This window comes from Callionymus lyra, chromosome 10, assembly GCF_982586985.1.
Source record: "Callionymus lyra chromosome 10, fCalLyr1.hap1.1, whole genome shotgun sequence".
NCBI classification, from domain to species: domain Eukaryota; kingdom Metazoa; phylum Chordata; class Actinopteri; order Syngnathiformes; family Callionymidae; genus Callionymus; species Callionymus lyra.
The window spans coordinates 6,857,259-6,882,665 of record NC_141827.1 but is presented as its reverse complement, the minus strand read 5'-3'; the positions used below and the strand labels follow the sequence as shown (position 1 = coordinate 6,882,665).

At 40.3% G+C, this 25,407-nt stretch overlaps 2 protein-coding genes across 4 annotated transcripts; both read right to left on the bottom strand.

Annotated features, from left to right (window-relative positions):
- Window positions 1-71: 71 nt before the first annotated feature.
- On the bottom strand, window positions 72-14,188 carry kif17 (kinesin family member 17). Its single transcript, XM_087800990.1, has 14 exons — window positions 13,958-14,188; window positions 13,754-13,900; window positions 13,154-13,255; window positions 11,148-11,337; window positions 9,341-9,793; window positions 9,198-9,268; window positions 7,089-7,254; window positions 6,967-7,031; window positions 6,803-6,894; window positions 5,102-5,330; window positions 4,776-5,034; window positions 2,531-2,583; window positions 2,347-2,473; window positions 72-402 (listed from the first exon to the last, which is right to left on the bottom strand). The coding sequence occupies exons 1-14, from the start codon at window positions 14,186-14,188 to the stop codon at window positions 266-268; spliced, it is 2,322 nt and encodes a 773-aa protein (XP_087657116.1). The 3' UTR covers window positions 72-265.
- A 1,379-nt stretch (window positions 14,189-15,567) lies between these two features.
- sh2d5 (SH2 domain containing 5) lies at window positions 15,568-24,695 on the bottom strand. 3 transcript variants are annotated; one of them, XM_087800796.1, is made up of 11 exons: window positions 24,663-24,695; window positions 24,534-24,591; window positions 23,907-23,962; window positions 23,766-23,846; window positions 23,637-23,711; window positions 23,417-23,563; window positions 19,843-20,043; window positions 18,766-18,940; window positions 17,510-17,615; window positions 16,270-16,432; window positions 15,568-16,087 (listed from the first exon to the last, which is right to left on the bottom strand). In XM_087800796.1, the coding sequence occupies exons 3-11, from the start codon at window positions 23,955-23,957 to the stop codon at window positions 15,899-15,901; spliced, it is 1,188 nt and encodes a 395-aa protein (XP_087656922.1). In that variant the 5' UTR covers window positions 23,958-23,962; window positions 24,534-24,591; window positions 24,663-24,695; the 3' UTR covers window positions 15,568-15,898. The 3 variants fall into 3 exon arrangements, with proteins under 3 accessions (XP_087656922.1, XP_087656924.1, XP_087656923.1); XM_087800798.1 differs by having other exon boundaries at window positions 24,523-24,591; window positions 24,663-24,683; XM_087800797.1 differs by having other exon boundaries at window positions 24,559-24,672.
- Window positions 24,696-25,407: the final 712 nt, after the last annotated feature.

Genomic DNA, 25,407 nt, shown 5'->3' with positions numbered 1-25,407 from the left:
TCAAAATAAAATAGTTTCTTTGATATATTTTCACATTTCCTGTAATAATTTGTTAACAATCACGACTCTAAGATCTGTTAAAAGTTATTTTTTTATTCCAGTAAATATATTTTCATGTCTTTTTAAAGTGACCAAGAAGATTCAACACAACACGAGTCTTTATCTTGTTTCCTAAACACGCAGAAAATTGGCAACAACCAAACTGAGAATGTGACAACATTGATGCAACACTAGTTTAAATACCTTTAGTTCATGTCAACAGAGTTTAGGATTTGGCTTTTTTACGCTTGACCTTCGCACCGGACGCCGGGACGTCCAGGGACTCCAGGCGGAAGGGGCGGGGCATAGCGGCGTCAGAGCCGGCGCTGGAGGAGGCGCCGAGAAGAACCGGAGCGTGAACGACTGCGGAGGAAAAATATATCCTTCTTTTTTCATCGGAATTTCAAGTGTGACTCAATTGAGTGACAGTTCAGGAAGTAATATGATCATAAACTAGCAATGGTTGAAAAGTAAAGATCTGGTTTAAAATGAACAAAAATGTTTGGCAGAAAACCGAGTTGTGTTACCATGAACAGTGTTGTGTTACCGTGAACCGTGTTGTGTTACCGGGAACCGTGTTGTGTTACCGGGAACCGTGTTGTGTTACCGTGAATCGTGTTGTGTTACCATCAACCGTGTTGTGTTACTGCAAACCGTGTTGTGTTACCGCGAACCGTGTTGTGTTACCGTAAACCGTGTTGTGTTACCGTAAACCGTGTTGTGTTACCGTCAACCGTGTTGTGTTACCTTGAACCGTGTTGTGTTACCGTGAACTGTGTTGTGTTACCGTCAACCGTGTTGTGTTACCGTCAAACGTGTTGTGTTACCGCAAACCGTGTTGTGTTACCGTAAACCGTGTTGTGTTACCGTCAACCGTGTTGTGTTACCTTGAACCGTGTTGTGTTACCGTTAACCGTGTTGTGTTACCGTGAACCGTGTTGTGTTACCGTGAACTTTGTTGTGTTACCGTGAACTTTGTTGTGTTACCGTGAACCGTGTTGTGTTACCGGGAACTTTGTTGTGTTACCGTGAACCGTGTTGTGTTACCATGAACCGTGTTGTGTTACCGTGAACCGTGTTGTGTTACCGTGAACCCTGTTGTGTTACCGTGAACCGTGTTGTGTTACCTTGAACTTTGTTGTGTTACCGTGAACTTTGTTGTGTTACCGTGAACCCTGTTGTGTTACCGTGAACCCTGTTGTGTTACCGTGAACCCTGTTGTGTTATCGCGAACCGTGCTGTGTTATCGCGAACCGTGTTGTGTTATCGCGAACCATGTTGTGTTACCGCGAACCGTGTTGTGTTACCGTGAAATTTGTTGTGTTACCGTGAACTTTGTTGTGTTACCGTGAACAGTGTTGTGTAACCGTGAACTTTGATGTGTTACCGTGAACTTTGTTGTGTTACCGTGAACAGTGTTGTGTTACCGTGAACTTTGTTGTGTTATCGCGAACCGTGCTGTGTTATCGCGAACCGTGTTGTGTTATCGCGAACCATGTTGTGTTACCGCGAACCGTGTTGTGTTACCGTGAAATTTGTTGTGTTACCGTGAACTTTGTTGTGTTACCGTGAACAGTGTTGTGTAACCGTGAACTTTGATGTGTTACCGTGAACTTTGTTGTGTTACCGTGAACAGTGTTGTGTTACCGTGAACTTTGTTGTGTTACCGTGAACTTTGTTGTGTTACCGTGAACCGTGTTGTGTTACCATGAACAGTGTTGTGTTACCATGAACAGTGTTGTGTTATCGCGAACCATGTTGTGTTACCGCGAACCGTGTTGTGTTACCGTGAAATTTGTTGTGTTACCGTGAACTTTGTTGTGTTACCGTGAACAGTGTTGTGTAACCGTGAACTTTGATGTGTTACCGTGAACTTTGTTGTGTTACCGTGAACAGTGTTGTGTTACCGTGAACTTTGTTGTGTTACCGTGAACTTTGTTGTGTTACCGTGAACCGTGTTGTGTTACCATGAACAGTGTTGTGTTACCATGAACAGTGTTGTGTTACCGTGAACCGTGTTGTGTTACCGTGAACTTTGTTGTGTTACCGTGAACTTTGTTATGTTACCATGAACTGTGTTGTGTTACCATGAACTTTGTTGTGTTACCATGAACTTTGTTGTGTTACCGTGAACAGTGTTGTGTTACCGTGAACTTTGTTGTGTTACTGTGAACAGTGTTGTGTTACCGTGAACTTTGTTGTGTTACTGTGAACCGTGTTGTGTTACCGTGAACTTTGTTGTGTTACCGTGAACAGTGTTGTGTTACCGTGAACAGTGTTGTGTTACTGTGAACAGTGTTGTGTTACCGTGAACTTTGTTGCTCTCCATCCCCAACAACTGACTGGTTCTCTTGGACCTGAAGTAGCTGCAGGCGATGTTCTCACTGGCGCTGCGGTCCAGCATCTCCCTGAAGCGGTCTTCTTCTTCTTCCTCCTGCGGTGAAGACACTGGTGAGACACGAGGAGGACGAGGACGAAGACAGATACTCACCGGAGACGGATCGGCTTCAGCGGCCGAGCCTCGTTGGGATTTTGGAGCCGTGGCTACAGAAAAATAAAAAAAGAGTTTGAATCCATGTAATTTTTCTATCCCTCTTTAAGTGTCAGAATAGTAAACCATTCAATTGAACATTTCAAATGACGAATTTGTTAAATTTAAATGTTATTGTTTTTTTAAGCATTTAACCGTTTCTTTTAATAGTTGAATTGAATATTTCTACATTAAAAGGTTAAATTTTCTTTTTTTTTTAAATTATTTTTAAATATAATATCTTCTAAATTAATTAATTTGTTTAACCCTTGTGTTAGCTCAGGTCTTTGGGTCACCTTGACCCTGAGACAACACAAGGGTTAAAACATATTGTTTGATATTCTTATTCCAATAATTGCATTTTTTTTTTATAATCAAGTCGTTTTCAAATTGTAGCGATTTTAAATGAAAAAAAGTTGACGTACAATGGCATCACAGTTCTTATATTTCATTTAAAAGCTATGAATTAAAAGATTATAAATTTAGAATATTAGAATATAATTCTGTGTGTAAAGTAAATGCATACATTTTGAAAATATTCACGTCTTAAAATTAATTATTTACCAATTAATGACTTTAATTAATGAAAAATATTCCCATTCTTTCAATAAAAACATGTATTTTGTATTGAAGCAACTTGTTTAAAATAAAATGTATTTAAAATATTTGTAATAGAAGCAGCTTTTATTTGAAATACATTTTTTTTTACTAAAACACGTTTTATTTTTTTATTTTTTTCATTGAAGCAACTTGAACCCTTTTAATTTATTTTACAGCATAGCATAGATTCAAGGCGAAGAAAGCAACATTTTGGCAACAGCGGAACTCCGACTTCCTACTTCCAACCGGTGAGTCTTGTTGTCCCAGATTTAAGCAACAGCGGGACTGAAAAACCTCCGGACCTCAGCCCGTCTACGGTCCTACCCAGCAACACTCGCCCCTCGACTTCAGTCGACGGCTCTCAAACGAGCAAAAAGCATTTTCAATCAGAACTATTGAACAACAGTTTATAACTTGTATGATGTGATGATGACGAAGCACCTGATCCAGGCATAGAAAGCAGAAGTTTCTGACTCCGGAACTTCTCTCTGCTTGGACTCAGCGTTTTTTTTCGAGGTGACTATCGAGCAAAAGTTTTAAAAGCAACTCTTTGTTATGATTAATAGTGGGGTTTGATAGTAACTACCAATAAGTCGGTTGTTCATGCTTTAAATTAACTTTTATTAAACTCTTTTTGCAGCTTTGAACATCACCATAGACCAGAGAAGTACACTTTAGACACTTTTCGGGTCATAAAAAACGAGGTTCTGAGCTAATGATCGGGATAACTGATCACTTTAGGCCCTTATTACTACACATCCCACCAGGCAGTACTGATTTACCAGCCGTTACAATAGTACAGGGGTGTCAAACTGGTCCAGTAAAGGTTCAGGGTGGTGCAGGTTTTTGTTCCAACCAGTCAAGCACACATGAGTTAACCAATCAGGTGTCGGCTTAAACAAGAACACCTGACTGACAATTAATTGATTACTGTCTTCAGACGCCTGATTGGTTCAACTATATGTGCTTGACTGGTTGGATCCAAGACCTGCACCATCCTGGCCCTTTTCTGGACCAGTTTGACATGTGCAATAGTACCTAGTTATTTACCAAATGCAAGAACTCATAGGAGAGAAGCTATAGGATCTGAAATTACAGACGGACATACGGAATCCACGGCTGCCAGACACTGAGCTGATGTGTTAACTGACCACACCAGGAGGACTTCACTAAACGGCGTCAAACATTGGGCTGTAGGTAACTTTTTGAGGTTTTTCTGAGCCCAACAAAAGTACTGGTGTCACGACCGTAGCGTGTCTATTTCCTGCTCTCAGTATTCGGCCGAGTGAACTGAGTGGTCGTCATCTTAAGACGTTTTTATTTGTTCAGACTTTTCCTTGATTTTCTGGAACTCCTTTGTTGTTCTCAGTATTATCTTGACCTTTAAAATATATATTTTAGTGAGTATTGTTTTGATTGTTTAAGCGCTTTGTGATCCTGGTCTGGAAAAGCGCTATATAAATAAAAATTACTTACTTACTTGCATATAAACAAGAAAGAACATATATTTCTTCTCAGCACCGATGGTTCCCCTGCTTGACTTCTCTATAGGATCTGAATCTTTAATCCTTCGTTACACATTCAAACAAGAAGTAACTTCTCGTACCTGTGGGAAGACTCGTCTTCTGCACCGTCACCTCCGGTATCCTCCAGGTGGCGCTCTCCTCATCCCACGCGGCTTCTCTCTTCAGGCGATCCAGGCTGCTGTAGTTACAGTCCCTGCGCACTAGGGGCGCCATGCGCTCCAGCAGGTCGTGCAGCAGCTGACCTTCTCTCTCCAGCCGGCGGATGCTGCTCAGGTAGTCGTTCCTCTCCTCCTCGAACTCCGCCTGGAGGTCCCGGATCTCCAGTTTAGCAGCTTTCAGCTGCACCAGGACACACAAGAAGAGTGTTCAGAGTCCGTACAAGTGTGTCGGGCTGAGGGTTCCGCACCTTCCCCTGGACCCGGGTCAGCATCTGAGACTTGCCGTGGACCTCCTCCTGGATGGAGTTGTAGACGTTAAAGAGAACGTTCTCGCTCTCCTCGCTGTTCTCGGACAGAGCCTGAAGCAGCTGCGCTCTCCTCTGGTCGGCCAGACTCTTCCTCTGTCGGTGCTTCTGCTGGAGCTCCTGGTTCCGGACCTGCTCTCCGCCCAGAACCTCCTGCTCCAGCAGCTGCAGCCTGAGAAGATCAAACGAGTGTCATCTTAAATAACTTCTTCTTTAATCTCATTAAAAGCTGAAGATTGTGGAAGTATGTCATCACAATGTTGAATTAATATTAGAATTCAGATGTTTTATTGAAATGTTATAGCAGCTGTTTTGAGTGACAGGTCTTAGATGATCCTGGAGGAGAACATGCTGGATGTGGAGGTCCTGGGCTGGTGGGATGTTCTGCACAAAGTCTCTGAAACGCCTTTTGAGACACTTGTGGTCGAGAAATGAACTTTCAATTCACGAGCAACAGCTCTGGTGGACATTTGTATATATATATACATATATATATATATATATATATATGTATATATATATATTTTACTCATTTAATTCAATAATTACTATATTTGTATGTTGAATTTATTGATTAAAAAAAATATATATATTTATTTATTTATTTTTACAAAAAATGTGATATTCCAATGATTAATCGTAGCCTTTTAAATTCAATAATAATTTGAATTCATTTTTAATAAAAACACAAAAGTACAAAAGTTCCAACAGACAATACAAAAAAGAGCTACTTGATCAAAATTTCAGCCAATCCTGTTGAAGGTATTATACCAACATTTTTATAATGGATTTAAAAAGTTACTAACAGCTCGGGCTCTGAGGTCTGTGGATCAGAATCTACTGATGGTTCCAGAACACGGCTCAGGACCAGAGGAGAGAAATCCTTCCAGACTGTTGCTCCTAAGCTTTGGAACAATCTTCCTCTCTTTGCGCTTGATGATCTACTGACTCCTTTAAGAAACATCTTAAGACGTTTCTATTTGTTCAGGCTTTTCCTTGAATTTCTCGAACTCCTGTGTTGTTCTCAGTATTATCTTGATCTTTAAAGTATATATTTTATTGAGTATTGTTTTGATTGTCTAAGCTCTTTGTGACCCTGGTCTCGAAAAGCGCTATATAAATAAATATTACTTACTTACTTACTAATTAAAATAAATATTACATTTAGAAAACACTTAAAAAAAAAAAAAAAAAATGTAAGTTAGATTATTTGTATGTTCTCCCCGTGGTGCGTGGGTTTACTCCGGGAACTTCGGTTTCCTCCCACAGTGCAAAAACATACAGAGGTTGATTGGGAAATTGTCTGTAGGTATGAGTGTGTGTGAATGGTTGTTTGTCTTTGTGTGCCCTCCGGTGGACTGCCGTCCTTTCCAGGATGTCCCCTGCCTCTCGCCCAATGAAACTGGGATAGACTCCAACCCCCACAAGGGATAAAGTGAGAAAATGAATAAATTAATGAAACTACATGGGAAAGTATTTTCATTCATTTCGAAATTATATAAATATAATTAATTAATTATATATAAATATATATATATTATGAATATTATTATTATTCAAACAAATAGTTTATTGCTAAAATATATTTCAATTATAAATATTCCAATGGTACTTTATATACTTTGGTTAAATAGAGTCACAGACCTTCTCAGAGCTTGAGTTGGATCCAGATGTTCAGTCGCCTCTTGATCTTCGCTCCAGGATCCATGAGCGTCCTCTCGTGTGGACGCTTCAGGCTGTGGTGACCCCAAGATTCTCGCTCAAATCTCACTTTTTTACTCGTAATAGTCGGGAAGTGAAATAAAAACCTGGGTCAGCGTTTCCATTTTCGGGCTGAAAATATGATCCGGCGCCATGTTCTGACTGGGACAGTCTATAAAAAAAAAAAGATTAAAATTCATTTTAAGATGTTTTTAAATGTGACTTTTACCATTGGTGGCGCTAGAGCTCCCCCTGCTGGCCTGGGCCTTCTCCAGGCTGGACAGTTTGGACTGGAAGGAGGTCCTCAGGGCGGTCATGTCCTCCCGCAGCTTCGCCTTGGACTCTTGCTCGGCGTCGTACTCGGCCTGTAACTTGGCCAGTCGCTGCTCGTAGTCCTGCAGTGAGAAGAACATCTGGAACGACTGAGTGACTTCAACTTGACGACACTTCCTGGTTACTGTGGCGCTTTAATAGTAGTCGTTGTATCACCTAGAATTTGAATGGATTCACTAAAATATGGTGATTTTCTTTTACAATAATGTATCGATATTCAACAGCACTTTATCTATTTAAAAACATTTATTTTAATTATGGCTTTTAAAAATATTTTTATTAAAGTTCTTACATGGATTATATATCAATCAAGTGTGTAAAATAAAAATATTTTTATTCACCATTAACATTATATTCACGTTTGTTCATTTTTGTGTTGCAATTTGACTTCCGGCCTCTAGATGGCAGCACTCATCACTTCCTCTTCAGCTAAAGCTAGAATAGAATCCTGTGAGATCCCAGCGATGACGGAGGACGAGAGGATACAGTGACTCCAACAGCTTTTCATGATGATGTTCGGACATATTTTGGTTTGAAAACAAATGAAAGCAGTTACGACTTCGTCAAGAGTCATGTGGTCTGTAAATACTACAACACCAGAGTCAAGTACTGGACAATACTACACATATATACTTGTTACTACAGTATCACAACACCAGAGTCAAGTACTGGACAATACTACACATATATATCCATGTTACTACAGTATCACAACACCAGAGTCAAGTACTCGACAATACTACACATATATATCCATGTTACTACAGTATCACAACACCAGAGTCAAGTACTGGACAATACTACACATATATACTTGTTACTACAGTATCACAACACCAGAGTCAAGTACTCGACAATACTACACATATATATCCATGTTACTACAGTATCACAACACCAGAGTCAAGTACTGGACAATACTACACGTATATACTTGTTACTACACTATCACAACACCAGAGTCAAGTACTCGATAATACTACACATATATACTTGTTACTACACTATCACAACACCAGAGTCAAGTACTCGACAATACTACACATATATACTTGTTACTACACTATCTCAACACCAGAGTCAAGTACTCGACAATACTACACATATAAACTTGTTACTACACTATCACAACACCAGAGTCAAGTACTGGACAATACTACACATATATACTTGTTACTACACCATCACAACACCAGAGTCAAGTACTCGATAATACTACACATATATACTTGTTACTACACTATCACAACACCAGAGTCAAGTACTCGACAATACTACACATATATACTTGTTACTACACTATCACAACACCAGAGTCAAGTACTCGACAATACTACACATATATACTTGTTACTACACTATCACAACACCAGAGTCAAGTACTCGACAATACTACACATATAAACTTGTTACTACACTATCACAACACCAGAGTCAAGTACTGGACAATACTACACATATATACTTGTTACTACACCATCACAACACCAGAGTCAAGTACTCGATAATACTACACATATATACTTGTTACTACACTATCACAACACCAGAGTCAAGTACTCGACAATACTACACATATATACTTGTTACTACACTATCACAACACCAGAGTCAAGTACTCGACAATACTACACATATATACTTGTTACTACACTATCACAACACCAGAGTCAAGTACTCGACAATACTACACATATATACTTGTTACTACACTATCACAACACCAGAGTCAAGTACTCTACAATACTACACATATATACTTGTTACTACACTATCACAACACCAGAGTCAAGTACTCGATAATACTACACATATATACTTGTTACTACACTATCACAACACCAGAGTCAAGTACTCGACAATACTACACATATATACTTGTTACTACACTATCACAACACCAGAGTCAAGTACTTCACAATACTACACATATATACTTGTTCTAACAGTAGCAATATATCGTATCTTTGTCTCTGTATCATTATCTATATAAACAAAGGTCGACCTTTTTGATCTTCTCCTTCTCGTCGTCGGTGGACTCTGAAGGGTCATGTGACGCAGAGGTTGAGACCAGAGCTGTGAGTATAGATTGAAAATAAAGTCTTTATATGATTCATGATCCCGAACTCATCCCTGTGAGTCTCTTACATGAAATCCCAGCCGACCCCAACTTGTTGGAGATGAGTGCCTTCAGCGTCCTGATCTCCTCCTGGTACTCCCGCAGCAGAGCGTCCTTGGGGTCCTCGTTGATGCGAGGTCTGTTCTGGATGCTCTTGGCACGGTTGGCGTAGCGTAGCGTGCTCAGGCTCTCCTCGTAGTTGTAGTCGGCCGGGGACAGGCAGGCGATCATCAGGGTCCTAGTGTTCCCTCCCAGAGAGTCCTGGAGCAGCCGGGTCAGCTTGGAGTCCCGGTACGGGATGTACTTGGAGCGTCCGTCCACCAGGGCCGAGATCACGTTGCCCAGAGCCGAGAGCGAGAGGTTGATCTTGGTGGCCTCGCGGAGACGCTCGCCGGTGGCTCCGGTCTTGGACTGACGTTCACTTCCTGCCAGGTCCACCAGGTTGAGCTTCCCTGCTCGCAGGTGGTCCTGACCTTCTGGATCTGAAGACAGCGTACAATACTTTCACACTTTTAATCTTAATCATTTGAGGATGAAATGTAGGAGGAGGGGAAACACTCCGAGGTCAAACAAAATAGACCATTTGTTAAGAGTTTGAGGTAATTTGCTTTTTTAAAATACGGAAAACACATATCTTGTTATTGATATACACATTAATGTGTGTATTTATTTCATAATTTCCATTTAAAGAAGTGTATTTATTAACGTTTAAACGTATTTAAATATATATTGTAACTTATTTTCCCCTGGAAGTCTCCATTTATTCGTTCACTTTTATTAACTAGTTATGTCCATGTTCTTTATCCACAGTACACATGTCAATCAAAATGTGAACACATTAACAATTCAAATCAACAACATATTGATGGAAGTGTAGCAGTGCCTTTATAATATTGATTGTTTGGATTTAAAATAAAAAAAATCAATCGCTTTTTTAATTTATATGTTTTCATTCTTTTTATCTTTGAATTTATTTTTTTTGAAGAATTGAACAAAAAAATGATCACTTTTTCAAAGTGAATTAAATTAATAAGAATTAAATGTGTTGTGATTTAAATTCAAAATTAATATGTAAGTATGCTTAAAGAAATAGTGTACTTCTTAAAATTAGAAAAACAAAACAATAAGGGGTAACACCAATGTTTTGTTTTGGAAAATGTAAAGTTTTATTTCTTATTTTGAATCTCTGAATATTATCTCAGGCAATATTGTTGTCCGCACATCTCATTATCAAACTACTGCGTCTATTCTCTCCACCTCATCATTTAACATTTGTATTCATTTTGATCAGAAATACATTTATCTTCAAAGTATTCTTTCGGATATTCTGTGTGTTCTCTTCAGCTTTTCAAAATCTAGATCAATAATACATTTGGAAGTTTGGCCTGCTCTTCACTCATCAGTACTTTGTTTGTTGTCTTTCACAATAATAAAAAAACAAATGTTGATATAATAGTGTTTCCAGAATCAGTGATGATGAATTGACGTCGTCACATGATCGTCTGCATGTCACATGATTGGCTCAAAGTTGGATAAAGTAGCTCGGTACTCTATTGGTATCGTCTGGTGACTCTATTATACTAAGAATTTTAGATTATAAATAAAAAATATTGACTTTAGAAAATGTATTTTTGTATTACTGAAATTAGAAAAGCAAACTCTATGTGTTAAAATATATATATAATATAATTATAATTCATATTGAAAATATATATTTTTTATTTACATTTTTTATTAAAAAAATAAATTAATCTCAAAGTTTCTACATTAGAAAAGTTAATATTCTGATAAATCACTAAAGACTCGGAGGAGACACTAGTTCCACCTGAGAGTCACCTGTGCTGCAGATCTCCAGGTGGATGGAGAAGATGGAGTGCGAGCGAGACGAGTCCTTGTTCATCAGAGTGTAACCGACCGCTCGGTTCTTCCATCCTCGCTCCACGATCCTCTCGCACTCCAACACACTGTGGATCGTATGCATGGACAGATCCCGGACGTAGACGCCCTTCTCAGGGTGTTCCTTCACCTGAGATCATGAGAGAATATCAGACAAAAACACTGTGAGAACCATCAACAGACGTTCAGTATATTTAGTTGATGAATTCAGGCGGTTTTAAAATAAATAGTTTTGACTCTTTGCTTCTATTTATTCCAACTCTAAATTTATGTGTCACTCAAAATACATGTTAATATAGTACTAGAAATAACATGGTTATTTAATGTGGAAATGTATATTTTTGATATAAAGTAGAAAAAAACACAAGTGTTAGCACATGGAAGCAAATGTTAGCATGTATTAGCATGGGGTAGGCCTAAATTAGCATGTGAAAGCAAATGTTAGCATGTATTAGCATGGGGTAGGCCTAAGTTAGCATGTGAAAGCATATGTTAGCATGTATTAGCATGGGGTAGGCCTAAGTTAGCATGTGAAAGCATATGTTAGCATGTATTAGCATGGGGTAGGCCTAAGTTAGCATGTGAAAGCATATGTTAGCATGTATTAGCATGGGGTAGGCCTAAGTTAGCATGTGAAAGCATATGTTAGCATGTATTAGCATGGGGTAGGCCTAAGTTAGCATGTGAAAGCATATGTTAGCATGGATTAGCATGGGGTAGGCCTATGTTAGCACGTGGAAGCATATGTTAGCATGGATTAGCATGGGGTAGGCCTATGTTAGCACGTGGAAGCATATGTTAGCATGTATTAGCATGGGGTAGGCCTAAGTTAGCATGTGAAAGCATATGTTAGCATGTATTAGCATGGGGTAGGCCTACGTTAGCACATGGAAGCATATGTTAGCATGTATTAGCATGGGGTAGGCCTAAATTAGCATGTGAAAGCAAATGTTAGCATGTATTAGCATGGGGTAGGCCTAAGTTAGCATGTGAAAGCATATGTTAGCATGTATTAGCATGGGGTAGGCCTAAGTTAGCATGTGAAAGCATATGTTAGCATGTATTAGCATGGGGTAGGCCTATGTTGGCACGTGGAAGCATATGTCAGCATGTATTAGCATGGGGTAGGCCTAAGTTAGCATGTGAAAGCATATGTTAGCATGTATTAGCATGGGGTAGGCCTATGTTAGCACATGGAAGCACATGTTAGCATGTATTAGCATGGGGTAGGCCTATGTTAGCACGTGGAAGCACGTGTTAGCATGTATTAGCATGGGGTAGGCCTATGTTAGCACATGGAAGCACATGTTAGCATGTATTAGCATGGGGTAGGCCTATGTTAGCACGTGGAAGCACGTGTTAGCATGTATTAGCATGGGGTAGGCCTATGTTAGCACGTGGAAGCATATGTTAGCATGTATTAGCATGGGGTAGGCCTATGTTAGCACGTGGAAGCATATGTTAGCATGTATTAGCATGGGGTAGGCCTATGTTAGCACATGGAAGCACATGTTAGCATGTATTAGCATGGGGTAGGCCTATGTTAGCACGTGGAAGCACGTGTTAGCATGTATTAGCATGGGGTAGGCCTATGTTAGCACATGGAAGCATATGTTAGCATGTATTAGCATGGGGTAGGCCTATGTTAGCACGTGGAAGCATATGTTAGCATGTATTAGCATGGGGTAGGCCTATGGTAGCAGATGGAAGCACATGTTAGCATGTATTAGCATGGGGTAGGCCTATGGTAGCAGATGGAAGCACATGTTAGCATGTATTAGCATGGGGTAGGCCTATGGTAGCAGATGGAAGCACATGTTAGCATGTATTAGCATGGGGTAGGCCTATGGTAGCAGATGGAAGCACATGTTAGCATGTATTAGCATGGGGCAAGCATGTGTTCGCATGTGTCTCTTCAAGAGTACATTTTAAAAACTCAGACAAACCTCTAGTCTTTGTTTCGCGTCGATTCCCAGAAGGTCTCGGATTTCTTCGTTATAAATCTCCAGGTAAGACGCTCGCACCAGGAACTTGGCGTTCTCTGCGCACTAGATACACTAGAGTTTAGACTTTTACTCATATTTGATGAAGAGGAAAAATAAACAAGAATAGAAGCAAATGTTTGTCAGAATCTTTTACACTGAATGTTTTCAGCATCGAAATCCGACTTTGAATTATAAAATTCCAAATCAAATCCAAAGAACTAATTTATAGAAGGCAAAATATAAAATGTTTGCCTTCTATGCCTTTTTAGTATTAGCATGTGTTAGCATATGTTAGCATAAAAATATAAATTTTATAAATCTGTGAGAATCCTGAAAAAAAAAGTTTTGATTTAAATAATATTTTAAGTAAAGTGAAATGATACTTGTATCATAAAAACACAAAAAAAGAAATTTAATAAATATTTTATTTCTGTTTGAGGGAAAAGAAAAACTAATGAAAAGTCAACATGAAAATTATAATGTAAATGAAAAATTAAAAATAACAAAAAGCACAGAATATAAACTTGACATCCAGTAGAAACCGGGTCAAAGGTCACTCACCTGGATGCTCTCGAAGACGTGCTCGAAGGCTCGGGGGATGATCCCTCTCTGGGCCGGTGTCTCCGGCGTCCCCTGCATGGTGAAGGACTTCCCACTTCCTGTCTGCCCGTAAGCGAAGATGGTGCCGTTGTATCCTTCGGTGACGCCCTGAGCGAGGAGGGTTCAGGACCAGGACCAGGACCAGGACCACACCGGGGCACTCACCTCCACCAGAGGGTACGCGATCTCGTTGTAGATCTGCTCCGTGCTCTGGTCCAGGAAGTAGGTCCCGTCGAAGGTGAAGTGTTTGGGAGGCTCGTCCGGAGCGCCGGGCTTCTGGATGGAGCACTGGCAGCGCTGCAGGTCCATGGTCAGGACCGCCTTAGAACCCAGGGTCCTCTCCCGGTCGCTCAAGGGTCGACATCGCAGGACCACCTTCACGCACTCGGAGACCATCTCTCGACGGAGGACGACTTGAAGCAGGTGAGACCTTCTGACACAGCGTTTGCCGTTGCCTAGCAACCGTAAACTAGCCGCGAGGATTGCATTGCACTGGTGGAGCAGGACGAGGAGAAACACTCATGTCTGCCTCTGGTTGGAAGTGAAGTAGTTCAAAGATACATGATACTCGCAGGGAAATACTTTTGTTGAACTGTCGAAGTATAGACGGAGCCAAGAGGAAAATAAGATAGTCATTTCACTGCAATACAAAGCAGGTTAAAGTGTCACATGTTACTGTCCAGGTCTTCAATATTTACATCTGGAACCAAACACATCATTATAAACGACTGATGCTCAGAGATATGGAAGTAGATCAAGATTACATCAGGATTCACCGTTTCAACTGTTGAAGTCGTCTTTTCTGAAACATGTTTATTTATCAATTTAAGTGTTTTTTACACATCAGGATCGATATTATAATTTCAATAATTAAAAATGCACCCAAAATATTAAATGTTTTTAGTTCGTAACCTTTTAAATGTAATATAGAAATGTTGGTATAGTAGTGGCTGAACGTTTGATCAAGTAGAAATTATATATTATACCAACATTTATTATATTGATTTTAATGCCTACAAATGAAAAACTATTTCATTAGAATCGTTTTTAATTATATGAATTATAGAATATGAAACTCTGTGTCGCTCATTGAAAAAATATTCCATTTTTTTTTATTGCCCCCCCAAAAAAAACCAAACAACCTTTAACCCTTGTGTTGTCAGGGTCAAGGTGACCCGAAGGCCACTGCTCATTTAATTCTTGAAGCCTGGGAGGTCGTTGACCTCGACCCCACACAAATATTAAATATAAAAATGTAATCCACGTGTTGAATTCTAAATTCAATATAAAAATGCTAATAGCATATAACATACATTGAATTTAAACGGCTACGGATTATTTTATTTTTTTAATTATTAGAATATCTCAGCATGTAAAGAAGAAAAATAAAAGATCTAAAAACAATACATTAAATTATTTTAAATTAAATTCCAACATTCTGTGTAGAAATGATTGAAGAAAATACTAAATATTAAAAATAACATTTAAAAAACAAGAAACGTTAAAATAAAATCATTCAATATTCTGATCAATACTTTACTTTATCGTGGTTAGATTTGAGCTGCTGCAGTGGTTTGTAACAGATATTAACGATAAGAAAAGCTATAAGCTTTTTTTTTAAATTCTATTATAATAAAATCCATTTTTCCTGTAAGCACAGTTAGCTAAGGCGGGAGCCGCAGTATCGTGCGAGTTAGCAGAGACTGAAGCTAACACGCTAACCATCTTATCTCGACCAGCATAAACTCGTAAGACAAATAATACGACGGAAACCGTTGATATATAAAGACGTGTATTCTCCATGAAAAACACTTTCTGGTCGTAACAACACACGTACACAATATTAACCAGGAATATAAAAGCCAATAATAAGTGCTCGGCAAAGAGGATAAAAATAATTCCTCACTCAGAACCTTTAAAAGAAATTGTTAAAAAACAACAACATTTGTCTCATTTAAACTATTTAAAGATACGAATACGTCGAATTTAAAAGGTCGTAGAAAACGTTGAACCTCGATATAAGTGCCGTCACAACAGTAGGAACTCTGTGCTTCTGAAAATAACCATTAATGTGCAAAAACCGTGAGCTTATTAGTTGAACAAGTTTCAGTGTCTTAAGTTAAGTTCCTTTTTGCCTCCGACGGGCGTCCTGGCGTCGCCTGCTTTCCTGGAACTCTCCTCCCACTCGTAGCAGTGGTTGACGCGAGTGCAGCTCAGCGAACACGGCAGCTCGTCGCGAGTGTGAGTGTAGTGATCCAGCAGCTCGGCGATGGAGTTGAACTCCGTCTTACACTTCTGACACGGAAGAGATAAACACGACGTTAGATCGACTGAAGCTGAGACTCAAGTTCCTGTCACTCCATCATAGACTCGTCAACGTGGGACGAATACAGTCGTGTTTCAACCTCATGATGAGAACTAACTTGAAACGTTCCATTTCTCAGGCAGGAACCAGATGTAAAGAGGGGTGAACGTACCTCCAGAGTGAACGTCCCTTTGCGGGTGTTCCCGATGAGGTGCGTGACGAGTCCGGAGGGGAAGCGGATGATGAGGGTCCCACACTTGGATTGTTTCTTGGGGTTCAGGCAGAGAAGATACGAGCCCAGGACGTCGTCAGCGAGCAGAGAGTAGCTGCTGTCACTGCAGAAACACACAATAACAAATGAAGTAAATACACTTTGTTAACTACACACGGCTTCAACCGTTTCCTCATCCAAGTCCAGAGCATTTGGATCCTCTTCCTGATTGGTTGCTTACACAAGTGTTCCCCTTGCTAACCACATACATACTACACATTATTTACTTGACAGTAATTACATTATTATGTAAAACTGGTTTAAATCTTAACTATCACTATGAACAGGTCAATCACCTCTTGTCAACGCACACTAAGGCCAGGAGTGTGTCTTAAATAGTGCACTTACACTTACAGTTTTGAGTGCACAAGTGTGTCCCAAAGAGCAGAAAATGTATTGCGCAATGCACACTCAAATGGCTGGAAAATTGAGTGTGGATCGATGCACACTTTCCACCCTCAACGACCGCCATCTTAGTGACGTAGATGAAGCTAAACTGAAGCTACGTCACTGACGACGCGTCTTCGGAGCAGATACTGGCGTAAATGTCTCGAGAAAACACACATTTTAATACAAAACAACAATAATAAGACAATGAAACACAAGAAGAAGCTGTCGAGTCATTTCCTGTAAGTGTGTAGCAGAAGTGTTTGATTTGAGACAGTACTACACTGTTGAAATGTTCACACTGCGCAAGTAAGTGCACTGTTTTACAGTACTGTAAAACTTTCCAGTGTACTGTAAAACAGTGCACTTGGAGAACTGCGCGATTTGACACAGCGCGGGTGTCCCTCAAGGTTCTGTTCTTGGTCCGTTCCCATTACGATCTACACACTTTTACCAGGCAATCAAGTGAGAAAACACTCGTTATGCTGACGACACTCGAGTGTATTTATCAATGAAGTCAAATGAAAGTGATTCAGCAGGATCTTGTACACTTTCTGTACAGTATCAATGGATCCTTGATTCTTCTCAGTTACACTCTCGTTCTGCTCCAGGTTTCTGCCTGTTTAAATGTTTATCTCGCCACTGCTGCTCGTCTGTTTTTCTTTTCTTATCTTAGTTTTATTTAAACTTTAAAACTGTCTTGAAAAAACTTGATTAAGATTCTGAATTAAAACTGGTCGGAGTGTGAACTCACGTTGCGATGCCATCCCAGCACCACACCGCCTGAGCCAGAGCTTCCTCGGTCTCTGCCAGACTCGTAGTCTGGGATCTCGTCGCTGGAACTTTGTTTAGGTCCTTTTCTGTCGCACAAGTCAATGAACACGTGTCAGTACAAATGTTCTGGTGGAAACATGACGTTAAGAAACACCTCCCCTGACAATGGAAAAATAAACAAAAACATGAAATTCTTGTCTTTATTCACAATTTCCCAGAGTGCATTTCTTCAAATACAATCAGTCGTGAGTGACGGGACGAGGTGTGACTGACAGTTGGTGACTGATGTGTAATTTATGGAGGTAAAAACAAGACAGAAGTCAAGGATGTGATTATTAAGAATCATAATTAAGCTAATGTTTGTTCGTAACAGAGTTCTAGCACTAAATAATAAAAAACTATAAATATTTTACTCCCATTTATGGTACTCTTATATTTATATTCACACACTGTGGCCTGTAAAGTACAAAAGATATTGATAGACAATTAACAATAACACGCAAATATTCACACTTTTTTGTTTGGCATCTGGCCACTAGATGGCAGCAGATATCACATCCTCCAGAGCTAAAGTACTACGGGATCCCAGCGATGACTGAGGACGAGAGGATACAGTGACTCCAGCAGCTTTTAAAGCTGATGTTTGGACATATTTTGGTTCGAAAACAAATGTAAGAAGTTACGACTTTGTTAAGAGTCATGTGGTCTGTAAATACTACAACACTAGAGTCAAGTACTGGACAATACTACACATATATCCTTGTTACTATAGTATCACTATATACTGTATCGTTGCCCCCGTAATACATATCCATTTTCTTGTTGTACATATAATAATAATAAACAATTTCCCGAAGGAGACCTTCAGAGGGATCAATAAAGTTCTATCTATGATACACAAGGATTAGTATCAATACATGATACTAAGGTAAGGTAAGGTAAAACTTTAAATTGTTTACTACTACTACAAAGCTGTGTTAGTCACGTTCCTCAAAATCCAGATCCAAGAAAACAAACCACTCCTGGTTCATGCAATACTGCAATACTTTGAAGTCTACAAGTGTAAACACGACTCACCTTGAAGTACGTGATTATCTAGAGCGTCAGTGAGCACCAGGTGACAACAGCACCCCAGACCGTGACCCCAGACCGTGACCCCCCGACCCCCCACCAAGCGTCAGCGTTACCTAATCATCTCTTTGACCCGGGACAGCGCCCTGTGAACACTGGGCCCACCTTGAGAAGCGCCGAGTCGCTCCTGGACGCGGCGCTGCTTGAGCGGCGTGAAGGTGAAGGAACGATACGCTCCGGAGCGAAGAGCTTTGGTTCGAATGGCTTTCTTTCGCACCAGAGACGGAGAAGGACTGAAGATGTCGTCGTGCGGAGCTTCGTTGGCTGGTTTCTCGCTCTTCTGTGGAGAAGAACGTGGTTCATGAGAGGAACAACCTTCTTTCATGATGTACGCTTCAAAGTACACACCTTTAATCCACCCGTTCACAATATTTGTTTAAGGCTTTCTATGCTGTAATAATACAAGCCTCAAGGATTTATACTACGAGACTCAAGGAGTAATACTACAGAGAATTGAAGGGTAATACAACGGAGATTTGCGGGGTAATACTATGGAGATTTGCGGGGTAATATTATGAAGATTTGTGGGCTAATACTATGGAGATTTGCGGGGTAATACTATGGAGATTTGCAGGTTAATACTATGGAGATTTGTGGGCTAATACTACGAGGATTAACGGATTATTACGGCAGAGATACAGAGATTTTTTGGCTTATACTACAGATTATCGCAGGGTAATACTACAGAATATGGCAGGGTAATACTAGTACCTGTAGTACTACTATGTAGATTTTTGGGGTAATACAACAGAGCTTTGTGGAGTATTACTACAGAGATTTATGGAGTCATACTACTGAGATTTGTGGAGTAAAACTACAGAAATTTGTTGAGTAATACTTTCGAAATATCCGGACCAATACTATGGAGCCACGTTGTGTAATACTAGGAAAATCGCTGAGTAATAATTCGGAGATTTGTTGAGTAATACTACAGATACTCACAGAGTAATACTTCAGACTGGAGCCTCTCTGTTTTACACTAGGATCCTTGTCCAGTAATGGATACATAAACACTGGAATATAAGGTGCACTGTTGATTTTCAGAAACTTGAAGGATTTTAAATGCACCTTTATTCTGAGAAATACAGTATTTAATGCACCGCTAACACGATCTCAAGTTTTTAAACCAGGTAACCAAAGACCTTTTCAAGGGTGAGGAGGGATGTGGGCTGAGACTCAAACCTTGGTCCCAGGAAACAGGCCCCTGAACGGGGCCCTCCTGAAGGAGACCAGAGCGCTGACACTGAGAGGGAAGCCGTGGTTGAGCAGAGACGGGTTCCTCTTGGGGGTCGAACCCCCAGAACATTCCTTCGCATCCTCGGGATGTTTCTGCAGGTACGACAGCTGGAAGCAGCGGCACAGCAACAGGTTCAGGAACTGAGCCTTGAGAGGAGCAAAGATGTCGGTCAGAAGCTTTTATTTACTATTAGTATTATTGATTTTTTGGCACAGAATAAACAAAATAAAAGGACCAAGACAGTGACTTCAATTCCGCTTTACTGCACATGCCTTTGAGTTGAAACATCTTGTTAAAAATGTGTAATTTTATCAAAGTGTTGTTGTTTCGATCAACATCTGTTGCAAATGTATTGATTTGTTTAACATTAATTATTTAAAAATACAATGAGGTTTTCTAGAAGAGTCTTGCAGACAAATACTACGGATATTGGAAGTAATATTATGGATACTCATGGACCAATACTACAGATACCTGCGGATTTATATTATGTATACAAGCGTAGAAATAGTTAAAAATCTTGCGGATTAATACTACAGATATTTGCTTAATAATAATACAAATTCACTTGAAGTAATACTATGAGTCCTCGCAGAGCATTACTATGAATACTTGCGGAGTAATGATACAGATACTTGTGTAGCAATATTATGGATACATGACCAGTAATACAGCAGATACTCACGGAGCAATACTACAGATACTTGAGGCGCAAGACAACGAATGGCAGAGTAATACTACAGAGACTTGCGGAGCAATACTGCGGATAATCACGGAGTAATACTACTGATACTTGCAGTGCAATACTACAGGATACTCGCGGAGTAATACTACATAATACTCGCAGAGTAATACTACAGGATACTCCCAGATAAATACTACAGGATACTTGCAGAGCAATACTACAGTATACTTGCAGTGCACTACTACGGATACCTGCCGAGTGATACCAGAGGATAATCGCGGAGTAATACTACAGGATACTGGCGGAGTAATACCAGAGGATACTGGCGGAGTAATACCAGAGGATACTGGCGGAGTAATACCAGAGGATAATCGCGGAGTAATACCAGAGGATAATCGCGGAGTAATACCAGAGGATACTGGCGGAGTAATACCAGATGATACTGGCGGAGTAATACCAGATGATACTGGCGGAGTAATACCAGAGGATACTGGCGGAATAATACCAGAGGATAATCGCGGAGTAATACCAGAGGATACTGGCGGAGTAATACCAGAGGATAATCGCGGAGTAATACCAGAGGATACTGGCGGAGTAATACCAGAGGATAATCGCGGAGTAATACCAGAGGATACTGGCGGAGTAATACCAGATGATACTGGCAGAGTAATACCAGAGGATACTGGCGGAGTAATACCAGAGGATAATCGCGGAGTAATACTACATGATACTGGCGGAGTAATACCAGAGGATAATCGCGGAGTAATACCAGAGGATACTGGCGGAGTAATACCAGAGGATAATCGCAGAGTAATACTACATGATACTGGCGGAGTAATACCAGAGGATAATCGCGGAGTAATACCAGAGGATACTGGCGGAGTAATACCAGAGGATAATCGCAGAGTAATACTACATGATACTGGCGGAGTAATACCAGAGGATACTGGCGGAGTAATACCAGAGGATAATCGCGGAGTAAAACTACAGGATACTTGTGGAGGAATACCAGACGATACTCGTGGAATAATATTGCATATTTTCCTGCACTACAGATCAGAGTAATACCAGAGGATACTGGCGGAGTAATACCAGAGGATAATCGCGGAGTAATACCAGAGGATAATCGCGGAGTAATACCAGAGGATACTGGCGGAGTAATACCAGATGATACTGGCGGAGTAATACCAGATGATACTGGCGGAGTAATACCAGAGGATACTGGCGGAGTAATACCAGAGGATACTGGCGGAGTAATACCAGAGGATAATCGCGGAGTAATACCAGAGGATACTGGCGGAGTAATACCAGATGATACTGGCGGAGTAATACCAGATGATACTGGCGGAGTAATACCAGAGGATACTGGCGGAATAATACCAGAGGATAATCGCGGAGTAATACCAGAGGATACTGGCGGAGTAATACCAGAGGATAATCGCGGAGTAATACCAGAGGATACTGGCGGAGTAATACCAGAGGATAATCGCGGAGTAATACCAGAGGATACTGGCGGAGTAATACCAGATGATACTGGCAGAGTAATACCAGAGGATACTGGCGGAGTAATACCAGAGGATAATCGCGGAGTAATACTACATGATACTGGCGGAGTAATACCAGAGGATAATCGCGGAGTAATACCAGAGGATACTGGCGGAGTAATACCAGAGGATAATCGCAGAGTAATACTACATGATACTGGCGGAGTAATACCAGAGGATACTGGCGGAGTAATACCAGAGGATAATCGCGGAGTAAAACTACAGGATACTTGTGGAGGAATACCAGACGATACTCGTGGAATAATATTGCATATTTTCCTGCACTACAGATCAGAGTAATACCAGAGGATACTGGCGGAGTAATACCAGAGGATAATCGCGGAGTAATACCAGAGGATAATCGCGGAGTAATACCAGAGGATACTGGCGGAGTAATACCAGATGATACTGGCGGAGTAATACCAGATGATACTGGCGGAGTAATACCAGAGGATACTGGCGGAGTAATACCAGAGGATACTGGCGGAGTAATACCAGAGGATAATCGCGGAGTAATACCAGAGGATACTGGCGGAGTAATACCAGATGATACTGGCGGAGTAATACCAGAGGATACTGGCGGAGTAATACCAGAGGATAATCGCGGAGTAATACTACATGATACTGGCGGAGTAATACCAGAGGATAATCGCGGAGTAATACCAGAGGATAATCGCGGAGTAATACCAGAGGATAATCGCGGAGTAATACTACATGATACTGGCGGAGTAATACCAGAGGATAATCGCGGAGTAATACTACATGATACTGGCTGAGTAATACCAGAGGATAATTGCGGAGTAATACCAGAGGATACTGGCGGAGTAATACCAGAGGATAATCGCGGAGTAATACTACATGATACTGGCGGAGTAATACCAGAGGATACTGGCGGAGTAATACCAGAGGATACTGGCGGAGTAATACCAGAGGATAATCGCGGAGTAATACTACAGGATACTTGTGGAGTAATACCAGACGATACTCGTGGAATAATATTGCATATTTTCCTGCACTACAGATCAGTTCAATGTCGTCATTATATTCACAGGCCGACCTTCAGATACAAACAGTAAAAAGAAATCATATAAAGTTAGTGTTTCACTAATATTCACTAGTTAACAAGTTTATTTTTTGACTAAACTCGACTTAAACATTTGTCTTGACGTGTCTAGATTGACAGACTAATGTTACTCCAGACAGTAATAATCAATACAACATGTTAACTTGTTAAATTAATGAGTAACCACTGGTCTCCGGAGCTGGACCCGTCTGGAGCTCTGGTCTCACCGCTCTGGCGTGCCTTGCTTTAAAGACGTGGCAGTAGAGCTGGACTTCAACGCTGCCCGGGTTGTGGGAGACGAAAGCAAACTGTGCATCAGCAGGTCTGGCAGTGGACAGTGACACCCTCCGGAGAGCGTGAGCCATGAGAAGCGTCTGTCAATCACACCAGAGATCAGAGGACCGTGGACCCGATCCACCAGATGGACCCGATGGACCCGTCACTCACCGTCTCGTCCTCGTCGTACATCTTCACGCCCTTGACGCAGAACTTCAGACACACGGCTCGACGTCGCCTGCATCCCTGACACGACACTAACGTTTACTTTCAGGCGAGACACGAGGGACAAACACTGACTTTGAGGTTCTTGAGGTGTTTGTGCAGCTGCTGGATCTGGTCGTCCAGACAACGGTCGTCCACGGGAAACGAGCCGATGTACTGGAGACACGAAACATTGGCTTCAGACGACAAGAAAACACACGAATGAACAAACGTTACCTCCGCCGATCGAGTGACTGTGTCTTCCTCTCGGACCGGAGCTTCACTCATTTCCTCTGAAACACAGTTTGGACCTCAAATCACTTGAGCAGGAGACGCCATTGTTGGAGGTTATTGAACATTATCATAGTACGGCTGTTAAAAGTATGAAAACTCAAACAATAATTGACACTTAAATGTTGTATCATTTACTAGTTTTCAAATTGTTTTTGTTTATTTTGGACCTGAAACTTTCCATCAAAGAGGCAGTTATTTTTATTTATTATAAATATATAACGTTCTGTTGTTGGTTACATGTTGTAACAAGAGGTTTAATAAAAATAAAAATATTTATAAGTCTTTTTTAATGGTTGTGATGTCGAAGTAACTAATTTATATTTATAAAGTAAGCTCACAAAGCGCTTAAACAATCAAAACAATACTCAATAAAATATATGCTAAAAGTATCGAGTATTTTCCCGAATATTGTATCACCTTGAAAAAGTTAGTATCGTGGCGCGTTTTTAACGCGTGTTTACAGTTTTCAGAGACAAAAAAGGTCAGTTTCTCTTTTCTTTTAAAGCTTTAATCTCCAAAAATGTTGTTCAAATACGAGCCTCCTTGAATGAAATTTTACCTGAGACTCACCTGGACACACGACTCTGGTGCTCACCTGTGCTGTCGTCACAGTCGTGCAGGTGAACCGCTTGAACCGGAAGAAAGTGTCACAAACTTCTGCTTCTCTGTTTGATAAAACAGTTTTAAACCTTCACTCACCTGTTGAAGGTAAAAACTCGAGTCTCTCGAGATTCTGCGCACATTCCTATGATTGCACAATCTGTCTCGTCACGCCCAAAATGGCGGCCGAGACTTTGATTATAGTCCGGGCCAGACTCGCGCCAGACCCGCGCCTTCTGTGTTCGTGTGGCCCTCATGGAGTCACAGGAACTATACAAGTATACAAGTATAATTTCCACAAACTCTGATTATTGAAACTCGTCTTTTTACCATTTTCTTTCTTTATTCTGTGATACTTTGTAGCAATATATATATTTTTTTAACATAGCGTTTTATATCATATTTATACACTAAATGTAGTTAAAAACTAATTAAATATTTGAATTTAAATTATGCGGTAACTCTTGACATTACTACATTTGTTCTTTTACATTTATAGTGTAACAACGATCTTGTCATTTGTATTTTTGATGGTTGTTTTTGATTATTTAGGAAATAAACTTCATATGACGGATGATGAACAAAACATTTCCCTTTTATTTGTTAGTAATAAGACTGAAGATATATGATAAGTCTGGGCCTCGACAACATGTACACTAAAATAAAGATAACCGTGTAACTTCTCATGCAGGGCGGTGAAATAAAGATGCTTGTTTTCTTGTGTTTGTTTTTCTGTTGACTTTCAATGCTAAAGAAAAACGGTCTTCAAATTATTTAATACTATTTTAAAGTTCTTTTTTTGAACGTTTATTTACTAAAGACAGTTTGTTTTGCAATGGAATAA

Excerpts from the sequence above, each read along its gene's own strand:
- kif17 (XM_087800990.1), bottom strand. The coding sequence starts at position 14,188 with ATGGTCTCCGAGTGCGTGAAGGTGGTCCTGCGATGTCGACCCTTGAGC. Across the intron at positions 9,794-11,147 it reads CCTGGAGATCTGCAGCACAG|ATCCAGAAGGTCAGGACCAC; the intron begins GTGACTCTCAGG and ends CGCTGTCTTCAG. Across the intron at positions 2,584-4,775 it reads GAAGACGAGTCTTCCCACAG|CCACGGCTCCAAAATCCCAA; the intron begins GTACGAGAAGTT and ends ATTTTTCTGTAG.
- sh2d5 (XM_087800796.1), bottom strand. The coding sequence starts at position 23,957 with ATGAGTGAAGCTCCGGTCCGAGAGGAAGACACAGTCACTCGATCGGCG. Across the intron at positions 23,712-23,765 it reads AACACCTCAAGAACCTCAAA|GGATGCAGGCGACGTCGAGC; the intron begins GTCAGTGTTTGT and ends GTGTCGTGTCAG. Across the intron at positions 17,616-18,765 it reads GCGACTCGGCGCTTCTCAAG|AAAAGGACCTAAACAAAGTT; the intron begins GTGGGCCCAGTG and ends CTTGTGCGACAG.